This window comes from Nerophis lumbriciformis, linkage group LG38 (assembly GCF_033978685.3).
Source record: "Nerophis lumbriciformis linkage group LG38, RoL_Nlum_v2.1, whole genome shotgun sequence".
NCBI classification, from domain to species: domain Eukaryota; kingdom Metazoa; phylum Chordata; class Actinopteri; order Syngnathiformes; family Syngnathidae; genus Nerophis; species Nerophis lumbriciformis.
In genome coordinates, this window is record NC_084585.2 from 8,104,112 (window position 1) to 8,122,462 (window position 18,351).

The 18,351-nt window shown below is 41.4% G+C and overlaps 1 protein-coding gene across 1 annotated transcript in view; it reads right to left on the reverse strand.

The window, feature by feature from the left end:
* The window catches only part of adamts9 (ADAM metallopeptidase with thrombospondin type 1 motif, 9), a 135,983-nt gene that overhangs the window by 21,541 nt on the left and 96,091 nt on the right, over window positions 1–18,351 (reverse strand). The window contains exons 19-23 of the mRNA XM_061932261.1: window positions 15,129–15,255; window positions 14,830–15,040; window positions 14,595–14,759; window positions 14,008–14,169; window positions 5,466–5,585 (exon numbers count right to left, since the gene is read on the reverse strand). Of these exons, the coding sequence (XP_061788245.1) occupies window positions 5,466–5,585; window positions 14,008–14,169; window positions 14,595–14,759; window positions 14,830–15,040; window positions 15,129–15,255 (785 nt within the window). The remainder of the gene's footprint in view (window positions 1–5,465; window positions 5,586–14,007; window positions 14,170–14,594; window positions 14,760–14,829; window positions 15,041–15,128; window positions 15,256–18,351) is intronic.

Consider the following 18,351-nt stretch of genomic DNA (forward strand, 5'->3'; position numbering starts at 1 on the left):
AACATTTCATCCTGGAGAATTCTATGAGCTATATAACTATGTGGAATAGTGAGGTATATTATTCCTGCCTTTCCCTGTAGACTAGACTCGATCAGACAGCTTTATTGAGACCAGGTGGCAATGATGTGTGTCTGTCTGAGTACCATATGGGCACAAGAGTGGATACTCTATTTGCTCTTACAGTATACTTAATACGGTTATTATACTCATAGAAACAATGCAGGAAACTTACTATGGTCAGTCTCCACTGTGTGGCCTTATTTTTAAATGAGACACTTTTATTTTGTATTTTTGATTCTTCAATAATTACTTCATTATAGAGTCGCATACCTGCCAACTTTTGAAATCAGAAAAACCTAGTAGCCAGGGTCCAGGGGCCGCAGGCCCCGGTAGGTCCAGGACAAAGTCCTGGTGGGGGGGGGGGGTTCAGGCTTCGCCCCCCGACGCAAAATGATTATTAGCATTCAGACAGGTTAAAATGTTGCTAAAACCATCACTTTTCTATCAGTCACAGTGACTTTTCAAAACAAAAATATTACAGCAAAAATCATATGGGTTGATTGACATGTTTATTCTGTAAGCTAACTTCAATAGTTTGAAATTATTTTGACAGTTAATGCCAGTTATCCTGTCAACCTTTCACAAGACTTCAATTTGTTAATTGAAAGTATAAACACTTTTTACAGTAAACAAATGGTAAAACAGTACTAAACAATTCCATTAAAAAAAAAATTGGTGTCATTATTAACTTTCTGTCCAAGCTTGTATAATCTACTGCCTTGTTCAATTGTAAAAAATATTCTGTGCCTAAAATTCACATTTCTATCACAATTATCATACTGTAAACATGGTAAGCTAACTTCATTAAAATTAATAGTCCTGTCAATAGCATGGAATTACAATTCAAATGTAGTTTTTTTGAAAGCCTTTCAAAAGAATTCAAAATATGAAAAATTAATGAAAATTAATTGAAGCCATCAGACACTTGAAAAGTGGCACATCACATCTCTAATGTAATCATTTGAACTTTTCAACAGAAATAGCACTGCAAAAATATTAAGGACATACTTCTGTATTTTGGTAGTTATGCTGTCAACATTTAACAAGATTTCTTCAACTTGGACTTGAAAGCATAAATAGTATAAACACTTTTAACAGTATAACAGTACTAAACAATTCCAATAGATAACATTGGTGTCATTACCTTTTTGTGGCTAAAATCCGAAAAACGTTGAAAGTTTTCCACTTGTATCGCTAGCAACGGCATTAGACTTGTGTTTTTTTGTCCCAACGTGGTCTTTTACATCGCTAATTCCTCCGTGTCCGATCGAAAAATCTTGTCTGCACAAGGTGCAATTCGCGTAGTTTTCACCCTTTTTGGAACTGATAATTATTCCCGGATAGGCTTTTGAATATTCTTCACGGAATGACTGCAGTTTTCTTTTCGGTTTAAGACTCGTTTGCGATTTTTCTCCGGCTGATTCCATGATCGTTCGCTCGTTTGGAAACAATGGGCAACAGGTGCCTCGTGCTTGGCAGCGGTGCTATAAATAGCCTCGCGCATGGCATTCGGAATGGCTCGATAGGAAGTTACGGGAAGCAGTGTCGATTGTCATTGTTGTTACGCGATTTCGTGGATAAAACTTTAAAAAAATATATTTTTTTTAATTAATGAAAAACCGTATTTTTTATCACTGCAACCGTAACCCGGAATAGGTTGATGAAAACCGTACTAATTACGGGAAAACCGGAGTAGTTGGCAGGTATGTTATGATTTCTTTCTACAAATCCCAAAACCAGTGAAGTGCAAGTTAAAACTCTACTATGCAAAGCGAAAGCCATTTATCAACAACACCCAGAAACACCGCCGGTTTCGCTGCACCCGAGCTCGCGATTTTTCTCCGGCTGATTCCATGATCGTTCGCTCGTTTGGAAACAATGGCAACAGGTGCCTCGTGCTTGGCAGCGGTGCTATAAATAGCCTCGCGCATTTTAAAAAAATATTTTTTTTTAATTAATGAAAAACCGTATTTTTTATCACTGCAACCGTAACCCGGAATAGGTTGATGAAAACCGTACTAATTACGGGAAAACCGGAGTAGTTGGTAGGTATGGAGTCGCCATTTTCACCAGTTTTCCTTTGACATTCTCAACATTTTAGAGTGAAAATGTGTTTTTATGAAATAAATTTAGTAATGTTTTTGTTTTATAAAACCCAAAACCAGTGAAGTTGGCACGTTGTGTAAATGGTAAATAAAAACCGAATACAATGATTTGCAAATCCTTGTCAACTTATATTCAATTGAATAGACCGCAAAGACAAGATATTGAAGGTTTATTGAAATTACAGGAGATAGTAAAGTTACAGACATTATGTGTCATGCTTAAGGCTAAAAGTAAAACATTACCAGCAAATTTACAAAAAAATGTTTGTCATCACTTCTGAGAATGAAGAGCATAGAAGAAAATGTCATTTCCAACATCAGTATTCAAGGACAACTTTAAAACAAATGTGTATATCAGTGGTTAAACTATGGAAATCTCTTTACAATCAGATAAAAGATTGTAAAAATATATTCCAATTGAAAAAAAAATATAAAGACAGAACAATAAGATCATATGGACAGCCATAAGTGTTTACATTTTGCTTTATATTTATTATTTTACTTATTTTTTGGCAGACCGGGGTGGTGGTTCCTCTCTTTAAGAAGGGGAACCCGGAGGGTGTGTTCTAACTATCGTGGGATCACACTCCTCAGCCTTCCCGGTAAGGTCTATTCAGGTGTACTGGAGAGGAGGCTACGCCGGATAGTCGAACCTCGGATTCAGGAGGAACAGTGTGGTTTTCGTCCTGGTCGTGGAACTGTGGACCAGCTCTATACTCTCGGCAGGGTCCTTGAGGGTGCATGGGAGTTTGCCCAACCAGTCTACATGTGCTTTGTGGACTTGGAGAAGGCATTCGACCGTGTCCCTCGGGAAGTCCTGTGGGGAGTGCTCAGAGAGTATGGGGTATCGGACTGTCTGATTGTGGCGGTCCGCTCCCTGTATGATCAGTGTCAGAGCTTGGTCCGCATTGCCGGCAGTAATTCGGACACGTTTCCAATGAGGGTTGGACTCCGCCAAGGCTGCCCTTTGTCACCGATTCTGTTGGCGTTGAGGGGATCCAGTTTGGTGGCTGCAGGATTAGGTCTCTGCTTTTTGCAGATGATGTGGTCCTGATGGCTTCATCTGGCCAGGATCTTCAGCTCTCGCTGGATCGGCTCGCAGCCGAGTGTGAAGCGACTGGGATGAGAATCAGCACCTCCAAGTCCGAGTCCATGGTTCTCGCCCGGAAAAGGGTGGAGTGCCATCTCCGGGTTGGGGAGGAGACCCTGCCCCAAGTGGAGGAGTTCAAGTACCTCGGAGTCTTGTTCACGAGTGAGGGAAGAGTGGATCGTGAGATCGACAGGCGGATCGGTGCGGCGTCTTCAGTAATGCGGACGCTGTATCGATCCGTTGTGGTGAAGAAAGAGCTGAGCCGGAAGGCAAAGCTCTCAATTTACCGGTCGATCTACGTTCCCATCCTCACCTATGGTCATGAGATTTGGGTTATGACCGAAAGGACAAGATCACGGGTACAAGCGGCCGAAATGAGTTTCCTCCGCCGGGTGGCGGGGCTCTCCCTTAGAGATAGGGTGAGAAGCTCTGTCATCCGGGGGGAGCTCAAAGTAAAGCTGCTGCTCCTCCACATGGAGAGGAGCCAGATGAGGTGGTTCGGGCATCTGGTCAGGATGCCACCCGATCGCCTCCCTCGGGAGGTGTTTAGGGCACGTCCGACCGGTAGGAGGCCACGGGGAAGACCCAGGACACGTTGGGAAGACTATGTCTCCCGGCTGGCCTGGGAACGCCTCGGGATCCCCCGGGAGGAGCTGGACGAAGTGGCTGGGGAGAGGGAAGTCTGGGCTTCCCTGCTTAGGCTGCTGCCCCCGCGACCCGACCTCGGATAAGCGGAAGAAGATGGATGGATGGATGGATGGATACTTATTTTTTGCCTGGTTTTGTATGTTTTGTATCATCCCGTGAGGTGTATATTACTTCTTAATTTTTTTTTGTTCGGTTTGTACTTCATGAAGTTTTGCACTTGTGTTTTTTTGTGTGTTTTTTTTTGTTTGTTTTCGTTATATTTGAATGTAATTGTTGGTTTATATGATATCATTAAGTAAGACTACACGTATTATGTTGAAGGGGGCAGAAAAATATAAGATTTTTCTTCATCCTGCTCCTTCTCAGGCATTGCTGTGTAAATGTAAAATTGAATAATTGTGGTATAATTGTCTATCGATCAAAGATGCACATCAATGAAGGAGATACATAAAAATGAAATGAAAAGGTTCGAACTGAGAAACAACATTTTTTTTTTGCAAATAATCATTAACTTAGAATTTAATGGCAGCAACACATTGCATAGAAATGGGCACAGGGGCATTTTTACCACTGCTTTACATGGCCTTTCCTTTTAACAACACTTAGTAAATGTGTGGGAACTGAGGAGACACATTTTTTTAAGCTTTTCAGGTGGAATTCTTCAGACCACAGAACACTTTTCCACTTTGCATCAGTCCATCTTAGATGAGCTCAGGCCCAGCAAGGCCGGCGGCGTTTCTGGGTGTTGTTGATAAATGGCTTTTGCTTAGCATGGTAGAGTTTTAACTTGCACTTACAGATGTAGCGACCAACTGTAGTTACTGACAGTGGTTTTCTGAAGTGTTCCTCAGCCCCATATGGTGATATCCTTTACACACTGATGTCGCTTTTTGATGCAGTACCACCTGAGGGATCAAAAGGTCTGTAATATCATCGCTTACGTGCAGTGATTTCTCCAGATTCTCTGAACCCTTTGATGATATTACGGACCGTAGATGGTGAAATCCCTAAATTCCTTGCAATAGCTGGTTGAGAAATGTTGTTCTTAAACTGTTTGGACAATTTGCTGAAACATTTGTTGACAAAGTGGTGACCCTCGCCCCCATTCTTGTTTGTGAATGACTGAGCATTTCATGGAAGCTGCTTTTATACCCAATCATGGCACCCACCTGTTCCCAATTAGCCCGTTCACCTGTGGGATGTTCCAAATAAGTGTTTGATGAGTATTCCTCAACTTTCTCAGTATTTTTTGCACACTTGTGGCAGCTTTTTTGAAACATGTTGCAGGCATCAAATTCCAAATGAGCTAATATTTGCAAAAAATAAAGTTTACCAGTTCGAACGTTAAATATCTTGTCTTTGCAGTCTATTCAATTGAATATAAGTTGAAAAGGATTTGCAAATCATTGTATTCTGTTTTTATTTACCATTTACACAACATGGCAACTTCACTGGTTTTGGGTTTGGTAGCAGAATACAAGATTGGGAGTCAAGATCAGGCACAAAATAGGGAACAGAATAGGCAAAAGGGACCCAAGACAACCAGCGCTCCTTGCTCTTACCTGGGTGTCAGTTGGCCGGGTGGCAGCATTACAATCAGTGTCCTCCATGACAGTACCATAGGACCCAACGACACACTTCACAGCTCGCATCTGGTACCCAGGTCCACACGAGGTAGTGCACTGGGTTTGCGAGAAAGAGTGAGAATCAGTCAACAAAGCAACTTACACATGAAAATACATTAGAATGTGTGCACGAGGAAGGACATCAGCCCTTAACTCTCCTGAAAGAAAAAACTTAAATGAAAGCAGATGCATGATTGAGTCCCCAACAAATTAAACGTCCACAGGCAGGATAAAAACTAAAATAACCAAGCAAAGTGTTCTGCATGTTAATCTAACTGCATACTTTAATAATACAATGTATAGATAAATATAGCATATATATATATATATATATATATATATATATATATATATATATATATATATATATATATATATATACATACATATATATATATATGTATATATATATACTGTATATATTAGAGATGCGTGGTTTGCGGGCACAACCGCGGAGTCCGCGGATTATCCGCGGATCGGGCGGATGAAATTTAAAAAAATTAGATTTTATCTGCGGGTCGGGTCGGGTCGGGCGGTTGAAATAAAAAAAAATTAGATTTTAAATAGATTCAGGCGGGTGGCAGTTAAACCAATTGGGAAATATATATACATAGTTAAATGTTGTTACCCACATACGAAAAACGAGCAGGCACCTGCAGCATATGCCACAACAGAAGAAAAAAAAAGAAAAGAGATGGACACTTTTACGGAGCGGAGAAGGCCCCCGACGCCTCGCCGGGGTCCGGGACCGAGGCCCCTTCCCCCGAGAGGGCCCCACCGGGAGCCGTAGCTGAGGCGATCCGCGAGAAGGGCCCCACGCACGTCCAGGGTCACCACCGCGCCCACCGCACCGACAGCCCGCCTCGTCCGCCTTCGCCGCGGCCGGCGTCACGCGCAGCAGGTAAGCAGCTTACCTGCCCGCCACCCCCGTGGCCGGGGGCTCGTAACAGGGGTCACTCCGCGCGCTCCGCCCGCGCAGCTTACCTGCCCGCCACCCCTGTTGCCGGGGGCGCGTAACAGGGGTCACTCCGCGCGCAGTGCGCTCACGAAAGGGGTGGGGCTCACCCTGGTTGATATAGACAGCAGCTAGGACGGTGGCCATGGAAGTCGGAACCCGCTAAGGAGTGTGTAACAACCCACCTGCTGAATCAACTAGCCCTGAAAATGGATGGCGCTGGAGCGTCGGGCCCATATACCCGGCCGTCGCCGGCAGCGAGACGCGCTTGGAGGTGCGCTCAGCGCGGCTCCCATATGATTGCGCACTGGTGTGCGTCCGGGTCGTGACAGCGTGGCACGCGAATGTCTGTATTGCATTGGATCAGTCTCCTTTCTTTAACAGGCAAAAGCTTTATAACCTCACTAATGCCTTGCATCGTCTATATTAGATATATAACAACGGGCGGGTGCGGGCGGATGCGGTTCTGATCAAATGTTAGATCGGGTGGATTGCGGATGGTTGACGACTTTCTGATGCGGTTGTGGATGAAATAATTGCCTATCCGCGCATCTCTAATATGTAGGTATATGTATATATGTATACTGTGTGTGAATATATGTATATGTGTGTATACAGTATATATATATATATATATATATATATATATATGTATACACAATATTACACATTTATACATATACACACATATATTTGTATATATATATATATATATACATATATATATATATACACATACATAAATACACATTTATATACACTCATAAACTGTATATACACACACACACACACACACACACACACACACACATATATATGTATACATACATGCACACACACACACAACACACACAGTACATAAATACACATACTGCACATACATACAGTATATATATTTGTGTTACTCCTTAACCCAACTACTTAAAGTTTGACAATTTATTTAAAATTCTCACTTCAGTCAAGTTTCTGGGTTTATTTTAATATTCCAAAAGGCACATGATCCACAGGAAGTTGCATCATTCACATCCTCCCCAGGCCATGCGAAGACCAAAAGTCATGCATTTTCTGTATATTCGATGATATTTAAACTATGACTGAGGAAAGAGTTAAAATCTCAGCAAAGTCCTGTTTCCTTAATTGTTTTTTTTTAATGTTATTTGCTTATTTAAAAACAACCTATTTTGTTGAAATGCTAAAATTCTCTTAGTGTCATCATAAACGCCATGTGGCTATGTTTCATTTATTTGCAAATCCGATGCTGAAAAACTTACTCCGGTTGCTTTCAGTCCTGATACTCAAATAAGTAAACTTCTAAGTTGCATCACATGGGACTACACACATCCTAATTCAGATTTAGATTTAAAAAAAGGTAAGTTTATTTTGAGAGAGTTACAAGTAGATGGCACATATTAGGGGAAATGTCCCTTATGTAAAGAAGAAACATCGGACTCTACCGGAACAAACTCAAAAGGTTCTTCTCCTCGCTGGTTTCTGCCTCACTGGTTCCAATAAAATAGGATCAAATTTAGCGGCAACTTCAGCTACCATTGGACCATGCTTCATTAAACAGCTTCAAATATACTGTAACATGTGCACATCCTGTGAAGTTTCAAGGCACGACAGATATATCTAACAAGTATTTTTAAGGATATTACATCTACTAAAATTGCAACGATGCAAGCACCAGACACCAGTAACTCATTTGGGGTCGTCATGGCAATGGAACAGACATTAGTATCCTTGATGATTGGTGGAAAACAAGGACGTAGACACCGATTGGTGCACATATACTCTGCTAGATAACCTGTCAGGGCCAATTTTATGCAAATGATGTAGTTGTATATACACCAGCCAAGTCACCTAGCACGGCAGCAAAGGTCCTAGCAAGAGGCCTTGAGGATGTAAATAAACAGCTGCAAAATAATCACCTTACACTTAACTTGCCAAAAACGGTCTGCGCAGTGGAACTTTGATTTAAGAGCGCCTCTATTTGCGACCTTTTCTGTCTGTGAACCTTAAGATCAGAAGTGTCCAAACTTTCTGACTTGGGGGCTGCATTGGGCTAAAACATTTTGGTCAAGGGCCAAAAGCCGACTGCATGTAAAGTAACTATTTGTACATACGTATATACATACATATATATATATATATACATATACACTCATACATACACAAATATATAGATGTATACATACATTTATACATACATATATACTAGAGATGCGCGGTTTGCGGGCACAACCGCGGAGTCCGCGGATTATCCGCGGATCGGGCGGATGAAATTTAAAAAAATTTGATTTTATCCGCGGGTCGGGTCAGGTCGGGTCGGGTCGGGTCGGGCGGTTGAAATAAAAAAAAATTAGATTTTAAATAGATTCAGGCGGGTGGCAGTTAAACCAATTCGGAAATATATATACATAGTTAAATGTTGTTACCCACATACGAAAAACGAGCAGGCACCTGCAGCATATGCCACAACAGAAGAAAAAAAAAGAAAAGAGATGGACACTTTTACGGAGCGGAGAAAGGACGCCTCGCCGGGGTCCGGGACCGAGGCCCCTTCCCCCGAGAGGGCCCCACCCGGAGCCGTAGCTGAGGCGATCCGCGAGAAGGGCCCGACGCACGTCCAGGGTCACCACCGCGCCCACCGCACCGACACCCCGCCTCGTCCGCCTTCGCCGCGGCCGGCGTCACGCGCAGCAGGTAAGCAGCTTACCTGCCCGCCACCCCCGTGGCTGGGGGCTCGTAACAGGGGTCACTCCGCGCGCTCCGCCTGCGCAGCTTACCTGCCCGCGCAGCTTACCTGCCCGCCACCCCTGTTGCCGGGGGCGCGTAACAGGGGTCACTCCGCGCGCAGTGCGCTCACGAAAGGGGTGGGGCTCACCCTGGTTGATATAGACAGCAGGACGGTGGCCATGGAAGTCGGAACCCGCTAAGGAGTGTGTAACAACCCACCTGCCGAATCAACTAGCCCTGAAAATGGATGGCGCTGGAGCGTCGGGCCCATACCCGGCCGTCGCCGGCAGCGAGACGCGCTTGGAGGTGCGCTCAGCGCGGCTCCCATATGATTGCGCACTGGTGTGCGTCTGGGTCGTGACAGCGTGGCACGCGAATGTCTGTGCTGCATTGGATCAGTCTCCTTTCTTTAACAGGCAAAAGCTTTATAACCTCACTTATGCCTTGCATCGTCTATGTTAGATATATAACAACGGGCGGGTGCGGGCGGGTGCGGTTCTGATCAAATGTTACATCGGGTGGATGGCGGATGGTTGACGACTTTCTGATGCGGTTGCGGATGAAATAATTGCCTATCCGCGCATCTCTAATATATACATATACTGTATATATATACACACATATACAGACATACACATACATATATATATACATAGGGGTGTGGGAAAAAATCGATTCGAATTCGAATCGCGATTCTCACGTTGTGCGATTCAGAATCGATTCTCATTTAAAAAAAATCTATTTATTTATTTTTGATTTATTTATTTTAATTAATCAATCCAACAAAACAATACACAGCAATACCATAACAATGCAATCCAATTCCAAAACCAAACCGACCCAGCAACACTCAGAACTAGGGCTGCAACTAACGATTAATTTGATAATCGATTAATCTGTCGATTATTACTCCAATTAATCGATTAATAATCGGATAAAAGAGACAAATTACATTTCTATCCTTTCCAGTATTTTATTGAAAAAAAAACAGCATACTGGCGCCATGTTCTTTCAACTTGCCAAATAAAACAAGGAAAATGTTACAAAAATGCACACTTTTGACACCCCTGCTATAGATAATAAAAAATTAAATCTGATAAATGTATCGATAAAAAGCAGAGCCTGGCGACGCATGCGCGTTTATCATAACTCTCTCGCTCTCTCTCTGTCTCTGCCCCTCCCTCACCAATGCTGCTGCATGCACAATTTGTTGTGTTTTTAACCCCTTCTTAACCCTGAACATATATTGAAAATACACGCAACCCTAACTCAAAATGCCGGACATTTGAGGCATTTAAGAAACACCGCCCAACAGCCCCGGTTTCACGTCCAGTGAAACCGATCGCTGCTAGTCCTCTTTTGCTAGCATGCTAGCAGCTAACGGGCTAGGATAGACTGACCATACGTCCTCTTTTCACCGGACATGTCCTCTTTTGCGAAGCTGTCAGGGCGGAGTTTCATAAATGCCTCAAATGTCCGGCATTTTGAGTATTGTTTACACAACGTGCAGTACGCTACTTAATATGTCCGTGTGGAAACTCGTTCGGTACACTTCCGCACCGAAACGAAGCCCCCGTACCGAAACGGTTCGATACAAATACACGTACCGTTACACCCCTATTATTTTGATTATTGTTTCTCAGCTGTTTGTAAATGATGCAGTTTATAAATAAAGGTTAAACAATTATTTTTTTTTAAAATACCCTCTGCGCATGCGCATAGCATAGATCCAACGAATCGATGACTAAATTAATCGCCAACTATTTTTATAATCGATTTTAATCGATTTAATCGATTAGTTGTTGCAGCCCTACTCAGAACTGCAATAAACAGAGCAATTGAGACACAGAACAAACCAAAAGTAGTGAAACAAAAATGAATATTATCAACAACAGTATCAATATTAGTTACAATTTCAACATAGCAATGATTAAAAATCCCTCATGGACATTATCATTAGACATTTATAAAAATAAAAATAAATTAACAATAGTGTCACAGTGGCTTACACTTGCATCGCATCTCATAAGCTTGACAACACACTGTGTCCAATATTTTCACAAAGATAAAATAAGTCATATTTTTTGTTCATTTAATAGTTAAAACAAATTTACATTATTGCAATCAGTTGATAAAACGTTGTCCTTTACAATTATAAAAGCTTTTTACAAAAATCTACTAGTCTGCTTGCATGTCAGCAGACTGGGGTAGATCCTGCTGAAATCCTATGTATTGAATGAATAGAGAATCGCTTTGAATCGGGAAAATATCGTTTTTGAATCGAGAATCGTGTTGAATTGAAAAAGAAAATCGATTTTGAATCGAATCGTGACCCCCAAGAATCGATATTGAATCGAGTCGTGGGACACCCAAAGATTCACAGCTCTAATACATCATACTTGCCAACCTTGAGACCTTCAATTTCGGGAGGTGGGGGGGGCGGGGGAGGGGAGGGGGCGTGGTTGGGGGCGTGGTTAAGAGGGGAGGAGTATATTTACAGCTAGGATTCACCAAGTCAAGTATTTCATATATATATATATATATATATATATATATATATATATATATATATAAATAAAAGAAATACTTGAATTTCAGTGTTCATTTATTTACACATATACACACACATAACACTCACCTACTCATTGTTGAGTTAAGGGTTGAATTGTCCATCCTTGTTCTATTTGTCACTATTTTTCTAACCATGCTGAACGCCCTCTCTGATGATGCATTGCTGTGTGGCACGCACAAAAGTGCTTTCATCAAATGCACTAGATGGCAGTATTGTCCTGTTTAAGAGTGTCACAACATTGCTGTTTACGGCAGACGAACTGCTTTACGGTAGACAAAAACGTGACTGCTGTTGTTGTGTGTTGTTGCCACGCTGGGAGGACGTTAATGAAACTGCCTAACAATAAACCCACATAAGAAACCAAGAACTCGCCCTCCATCATTCTACAGTTATAACGTCATTGGGCAAGGTACGCTGTTTATATCGTGTGCCTGAATTTCGGGATATTTTCGGGAGAAAATTTGTCCCGGGAGGTTTTCGGGAGAGGCGCTGAATTTCGGGAGTCTCCCGGAAAATCCGGGAGGGTTGGCAAGTATGTAATACATACATACATACATACATATACATATGTATACATACATATATACATATGTATACATACATATATACATATGTATACATACACATATACATATGTATACATACACATATACATATGTATACATACACATATACATATTTATCCATACACATATATATACACATACACAAATATATATAGTGTCTTCAAAGTGTAATTTTTGTTCTATAAAATTGCGAGGCTAGAAACAATTATTCATGTTTACATGGTTTCTTATGGTTTGCGAACCATGCTCAAGAACCAATTCAGTTCGTAAATCGGGGCTCCACTGTATGTGCCTTTCAAATCGGAGCGAGTCGGCCTGGCCTACAGTACGTGGGCACCGTGACCCTGTAAAAAATATACAACATAAAGTAGCAAGAAACACGTCAATAATGAATAAAGCAAAACATGTCCTAGACAAAAAATCACTTCATATTCTCTACTGCTCACTAGTGTTACCATATCTGAGTTATTGTGTAGAAATATGGGGAAATAACTACAAAAGTACACTTCATTCATTAACGGTGTTACAAAAAAGATCAGTTAGAATAATACATAATGTTGGATATAGAGAACATACAAATCCTTTATTTATTGAATCAAAGATACTGAAATTCTACGACATAGTGAATTTGCAAACAGCTAAAATGATACACAAAGCAAACTATAACCTGCTACCCAAGAATATACAACAATTCTTCTCAAAAAAAGAGGAGAAATATAATCTTAGGGAGAAATGTAATTTAAAACATTTGTATGCACGTACAATGCTTAAGACCTTCAGTATATCAGTATGTGGAATTAAATTATGGAATGGATTAAGCAAAGCAATCAAACAATGTACTAATATGGGGCGGCATGGCGTAGTGGGTAGAGCAACCGTGCCAGAAACCTGAGGGTTGCAGGTTCGCTCCCCGCCTCTTACCATCCAAAAATCGCTGCCGTTGTGTCCTTGGGCGGGACACTTCACCCTTTGCCCCCGGTGCCACTCACACCGGTGAATTGAATGATGAATGATAGGTGGTGGTCGGAGGGGCCGTTGGCGCAAATTGCAGCCACGCTTCCGTCAGTCTACCCCAGGGCAGCTGTGGCTATGAAAGTAGCTTACCACCACCAGGTGTGAATGAATGATGGGTTCTACATGTAAAGCGACTTTGGGTACTTAGAAAAGCGCTATATAAATCCCAGTTATTTTTTAATATGATTCACTTCAAGAAACTCTTCAAACTTAAAGTGTTTACAAAGTATAAAGAAGAAGAATCATGATAAACATTCTGTATTTATTTAACTCATCCATTCTTTCATTCTTTCACTCACAAACTAATCTTACTTATCTCAACATATGAAATGTAACTTACTTCACCAATTATTATTTATTTACTTATTTTTATTGTGATTACTTATGGAGTATATTGTGAATAAATTGAGAACAGGAAGTGAACAAAAGTTTTAGCAACTGTTATGTAAAAGAAAAGGGGTAGGATTAAATAAGCTCTGCTTCTTCCTACTCCTTTTCGAACATGTTGAATAGAGAAACTGGAGATTGTGATGTATCATGTTGTATGATTGCATGTTCGAAATAAACTCAAACTCAAACTCAAACTCAATAATGTAGCTTTTAGGATGGCTGAGTCCACTATTAATCAGGTCTTACCTGTCCCCAAGGGCCAACCTGCCAAGAGGCACACTCTTGCTGCTGACACGTCTGGACCGACTCCGGTTTCGATGAACCACAGAAGCGGTCATCCAGACGGTCCTCCCCAAACTGGCACCACGTCTGCCGGTGCTTGTAGCCTTTCCCGCACGTGACAAGGCACTGAAAGGAAAATCGTTCCTGATTTAGACGTCGCGAGCACGAGGATCATCGCTTGTTTTCATAATATTTACAGTAGAACTGAAAACACCGTTTGAAGTACTGCAAGTGTATATTTTTCTGCCTACAATGAATGCAATATCTATAGGGGGCACTGTATTTATGCAGTACTGTGTATAGTACAGTGTAGTTGTGTGTATTTGGAGGCATCCACCTGGGAGAAGTCAAATATTTCTGGAATGCAACACAAAGCTTTGCGAGATCCTTGGTCTGCTATTTGTAACTTGGTCAGCTGTGATCTTGACCTGTAATCACCGATTTCCCAAGACTGTGTACTGTATTACAGCATTTGAATCCAAACTATACAGCATTGTAAGAACCGTAAGAACCAAACTGTGAGTAACTGTGTTGGTCACGACTGAACAAACCTCAGACCAGTCGGCAGTCTTCCATTGTGGACAGAGGAATTCATTGCAAGGTTGGACGGCCAGCTTGTCCCTTTGACTGCATTTGCTCTCATCGCCCTCAGGCTCTGCTGCCTTTCGACAGGCTGCCCCTCTTCGGCGGGTGCCCCCGCCGCAACTCTTTGAGCACTGAATACCAAACAGGAGAAAACACAATTCATTAAAAAAAAACTTCACCAATGGAGCCGATTAGTCTCACCTCTGACCAGGACGAGTACTCCCAGCCTCCGGGATTACAATCTCCATGGCAAGCTTCCTTGTCATCAGGTTTGCGGTGACCGCTACAGTAGCGATCATCAATTTTCTGGGTCTTGGCATCCGTGCGGCTGATTTTGGCACAGAATATGTCCAGGGTGCGATATCCCGAACCACACTGAGCGGTGCACTCACTCTTCCGGGCAACGTGCCACCTATAAGAACATAAAACATTTGTAAAACATTTATTTACATGGGAAGTGGGCTATGGGTCTGAAAATGGATTAAAGTGGTGACACAAACCTCAGCTCACATTCTGTGTTGCAGGGCTCAGAGATGATGGCAGGTCTTGCTACGCCATGGCATCTCTGGTCTGACACCACCACACGGTCTGACTCTCTGCTACAGAGCACCTTCCTCTTCTTCTCACCTATGAAGACACGGGAAAGCAGGTTGGTCAGCTGAATCTACGGATTCCGATTCCTCCGCTATTGCCATTTCTGATATATAGTCGCGTTTAACTTATATCTGTCCGGTAGAGATGCGCGGATAGGCAATTATTTCATCCGCAACCGCATCACAAAAGTCGTCAACCATCCGCGTCCACCCGAACTAACATTTAATCAAAACCGCACCCGCCCGTTGTTATATATGTTTAATATAGACGATGCAAGGCATTAGTGAGGTTATAAAGCTTTTGCCTGTTAAAGAAAGGAGACTGATCCAATGCAGCAGAGACATTCAATGCGTGCCACCCTGTCACGGCCCAGACGCACACCAGTGCGCAATCATCTGGGAGCCGCGCTGAGCGCACCTCCAAGTGCGTGGAGGTGCGAAAGTCCTTCCTACTCGTCGCGGCCTAGCCCTCGCGACTCTTGCTGCCGGCGACGGCCGGGTATGGGCCCGACGCTCCAGCGCTAAGGCTGCAGCTAACGATTATTTTTCTATCGATGAATCTATAGATTATTTTTTCGATTAATCGGTTAATCTATAGATTATTTTTTCGATTAATCTATAGATTATTTGTCCTTTTACCGATTATTTTTTTTATTTAAAATGAAGATGAAAAAATAAATGTAGGCCAGTTTTTTCAAAAGGCATGGCTTTTATTTACAAAAAAAAAAAGTATGGCCACTCAGTCAACATTGACAACAACATGACAAAATATTCTGTAACAATGTAAACATTTAAAACTTTTAACATTTAACAAAATTAAAAGTAGCTTATTTGCTTTTTAATGTGCAAATATAAAAGTAAACACCCAGTGCAATCTTACTATTCTGCAATAGTATAAGCATTTCAAAAGTAAAAGTATTGCTTATTTTGCTTTAAAATGTGCAAAAATAAAGATAAACATCCAATACAAAAAACTGCAAAACGGAAATATTCTATAACAACAGTGTAAACATTTCAACAAAAGTAAAAGTATTGCTTATTTGCTAAAATGTGCAAAAATAAAGATAAACATCCAATACAAAAAAGTGCAAAACGAAATATTCTGTAACAACAGTGTAAACATTTCAACAAAAGTAAAAGTATTGCTTCTTTTGCTTCATAACACAACAATGATAGTATGATTAAAGTGAAAGTTAATTGTTCGTTTGTACATAGTATATGTAACTGTTAATGTTGTAAAAGGTATTTGCACAACTAATTAACGTTAGCGTTAAAGAGGAGCGCGTCTTTGTAAACACAGAACAGGCACGCCAAACGCTCCTCTCAGAGCGAAACGGTGCTTTAGTTTATGAATTTACAACGCAGATACAAATGACACATTCATGTTTTTGTGTAATGATGACAATGTATACTCATGCGGACGATTGACTAGTTGATGGTGATGTCAAGAACGCTGTCGGGTGTTTTCTTTTCAAATGTTCGTTTATAGCCGTTGTGCATACAACTTTATTAGCAGAGGTGGGTAGAGTAGCCAGAAATTGTACTCAAGTAAGAGTACTGTTACTTTAGAGATTTATTACTCAAGTAAAAGTAAGGAGTAGTCACCCAAATATTTACTTAAGTAAAAGTAAAAAGTATGTTGTGAAAAAACTACTCAAGTACTGAGTAACTGATGAGTAACATACACATATATATATATATATATATACATACACACACACACACACACACACACACACACACACACACACACACACACACACACACACACACACACACATATATATACATATATATATATATATACACACAGACACACACATATATATATATATATATATACACACACACACACATATATATATATACACATATATATACATACATTGATATATACAGTATATAATTTATATTTATTTATTTTGCCGTTTTTGTTTACATGTTAAAGGTGTTTTAATGAATATACATGCATGTTTAACACATATAGATTCCTTTCTTTCATGAAGACAAGAATATAAGTTGGTGTATTACCTGATTCTGATGACTTGCATTGATTGTAAACAGACAGTATTGCTTATATCGTCCACGTTTTCAAATGGAGGAGAAAAAAAGTTCCTCATTTCTGTCTAATACCATATGAAAGTGGTTGGTTTTTGGTATCTTATTTGTCCATCTTCCATATTCGTTTTTATACACTTTACAAGAAATACATTGGCGGCAAACTCCGTAGCTTGCTAGCTTGTTTGCGCTGGCTTTCGGAGACTCTTATTTTGAAAGCGTGGCGCGATGGAGCGGCACTTTTATTGTGAAGACAGGAACTGTGCAGTCAGTCTTTCGGCTTTTGACGGGATGTACGGTTGAAATAAAAAATAGTCTTTTTTCCTTCACACTTTTGATTGATTGATTGAAACTTTTATTAGTAGATTGCACAGTACAGTACATATTCCGTACAATTGACCACTAAATGGTAACACCCGAATACGTTTTTCAACTTGTTTAAGTCAGGTCATGTGACCGCCTGGCTCTGTTTGATTGGTCCAACGTCACCAGTGACTGCATCTGATTGGTGGAACGGAGTGAACGTCACCAGTGACTGTATTTGTTGAAACGCAGGCACTTTGAAGGTCTGTCTGACAGACCAAAACAAACAAAGCGTGCATTAACAGATCGATTAAAATTAGTAGCGAGTAGCGAGCTGAATGTATATAAAAGTAGCGGAGTAAAAGTAGCGTTTCTTCTTAGGCCGTTTATTGAAATACTCCCACACTTTTGACAACTTTTGGCGTGCTTTTTTCCCCTCGCTCGCACCGCTCGCATCGTCTGCTTTGCGCTCCGCCATGACGGTAGTGTGACGTAAATATGCGACGCGTCGAAGCACAAAAACAGCGTCGACGTATTTACGTAACCGATGACGTCGACTATGTCGACGCGTCGTTTCAGCCCTATCCAGCGCCATCCATTTTCAGGGCTAGTTGATTCGGCAGGTGGGTTGTTACACACTCCTTAGCGGGTTCCGACTTCCATGGCCACCGTCCTGCTGTCTATATCAACCAACACCTTTTCTGGGGTCTGATGAGCGTCGGCATCGAGCGCCTTTCGTTCGGTTCATCCCGCACCGCCAGTTCTGCTT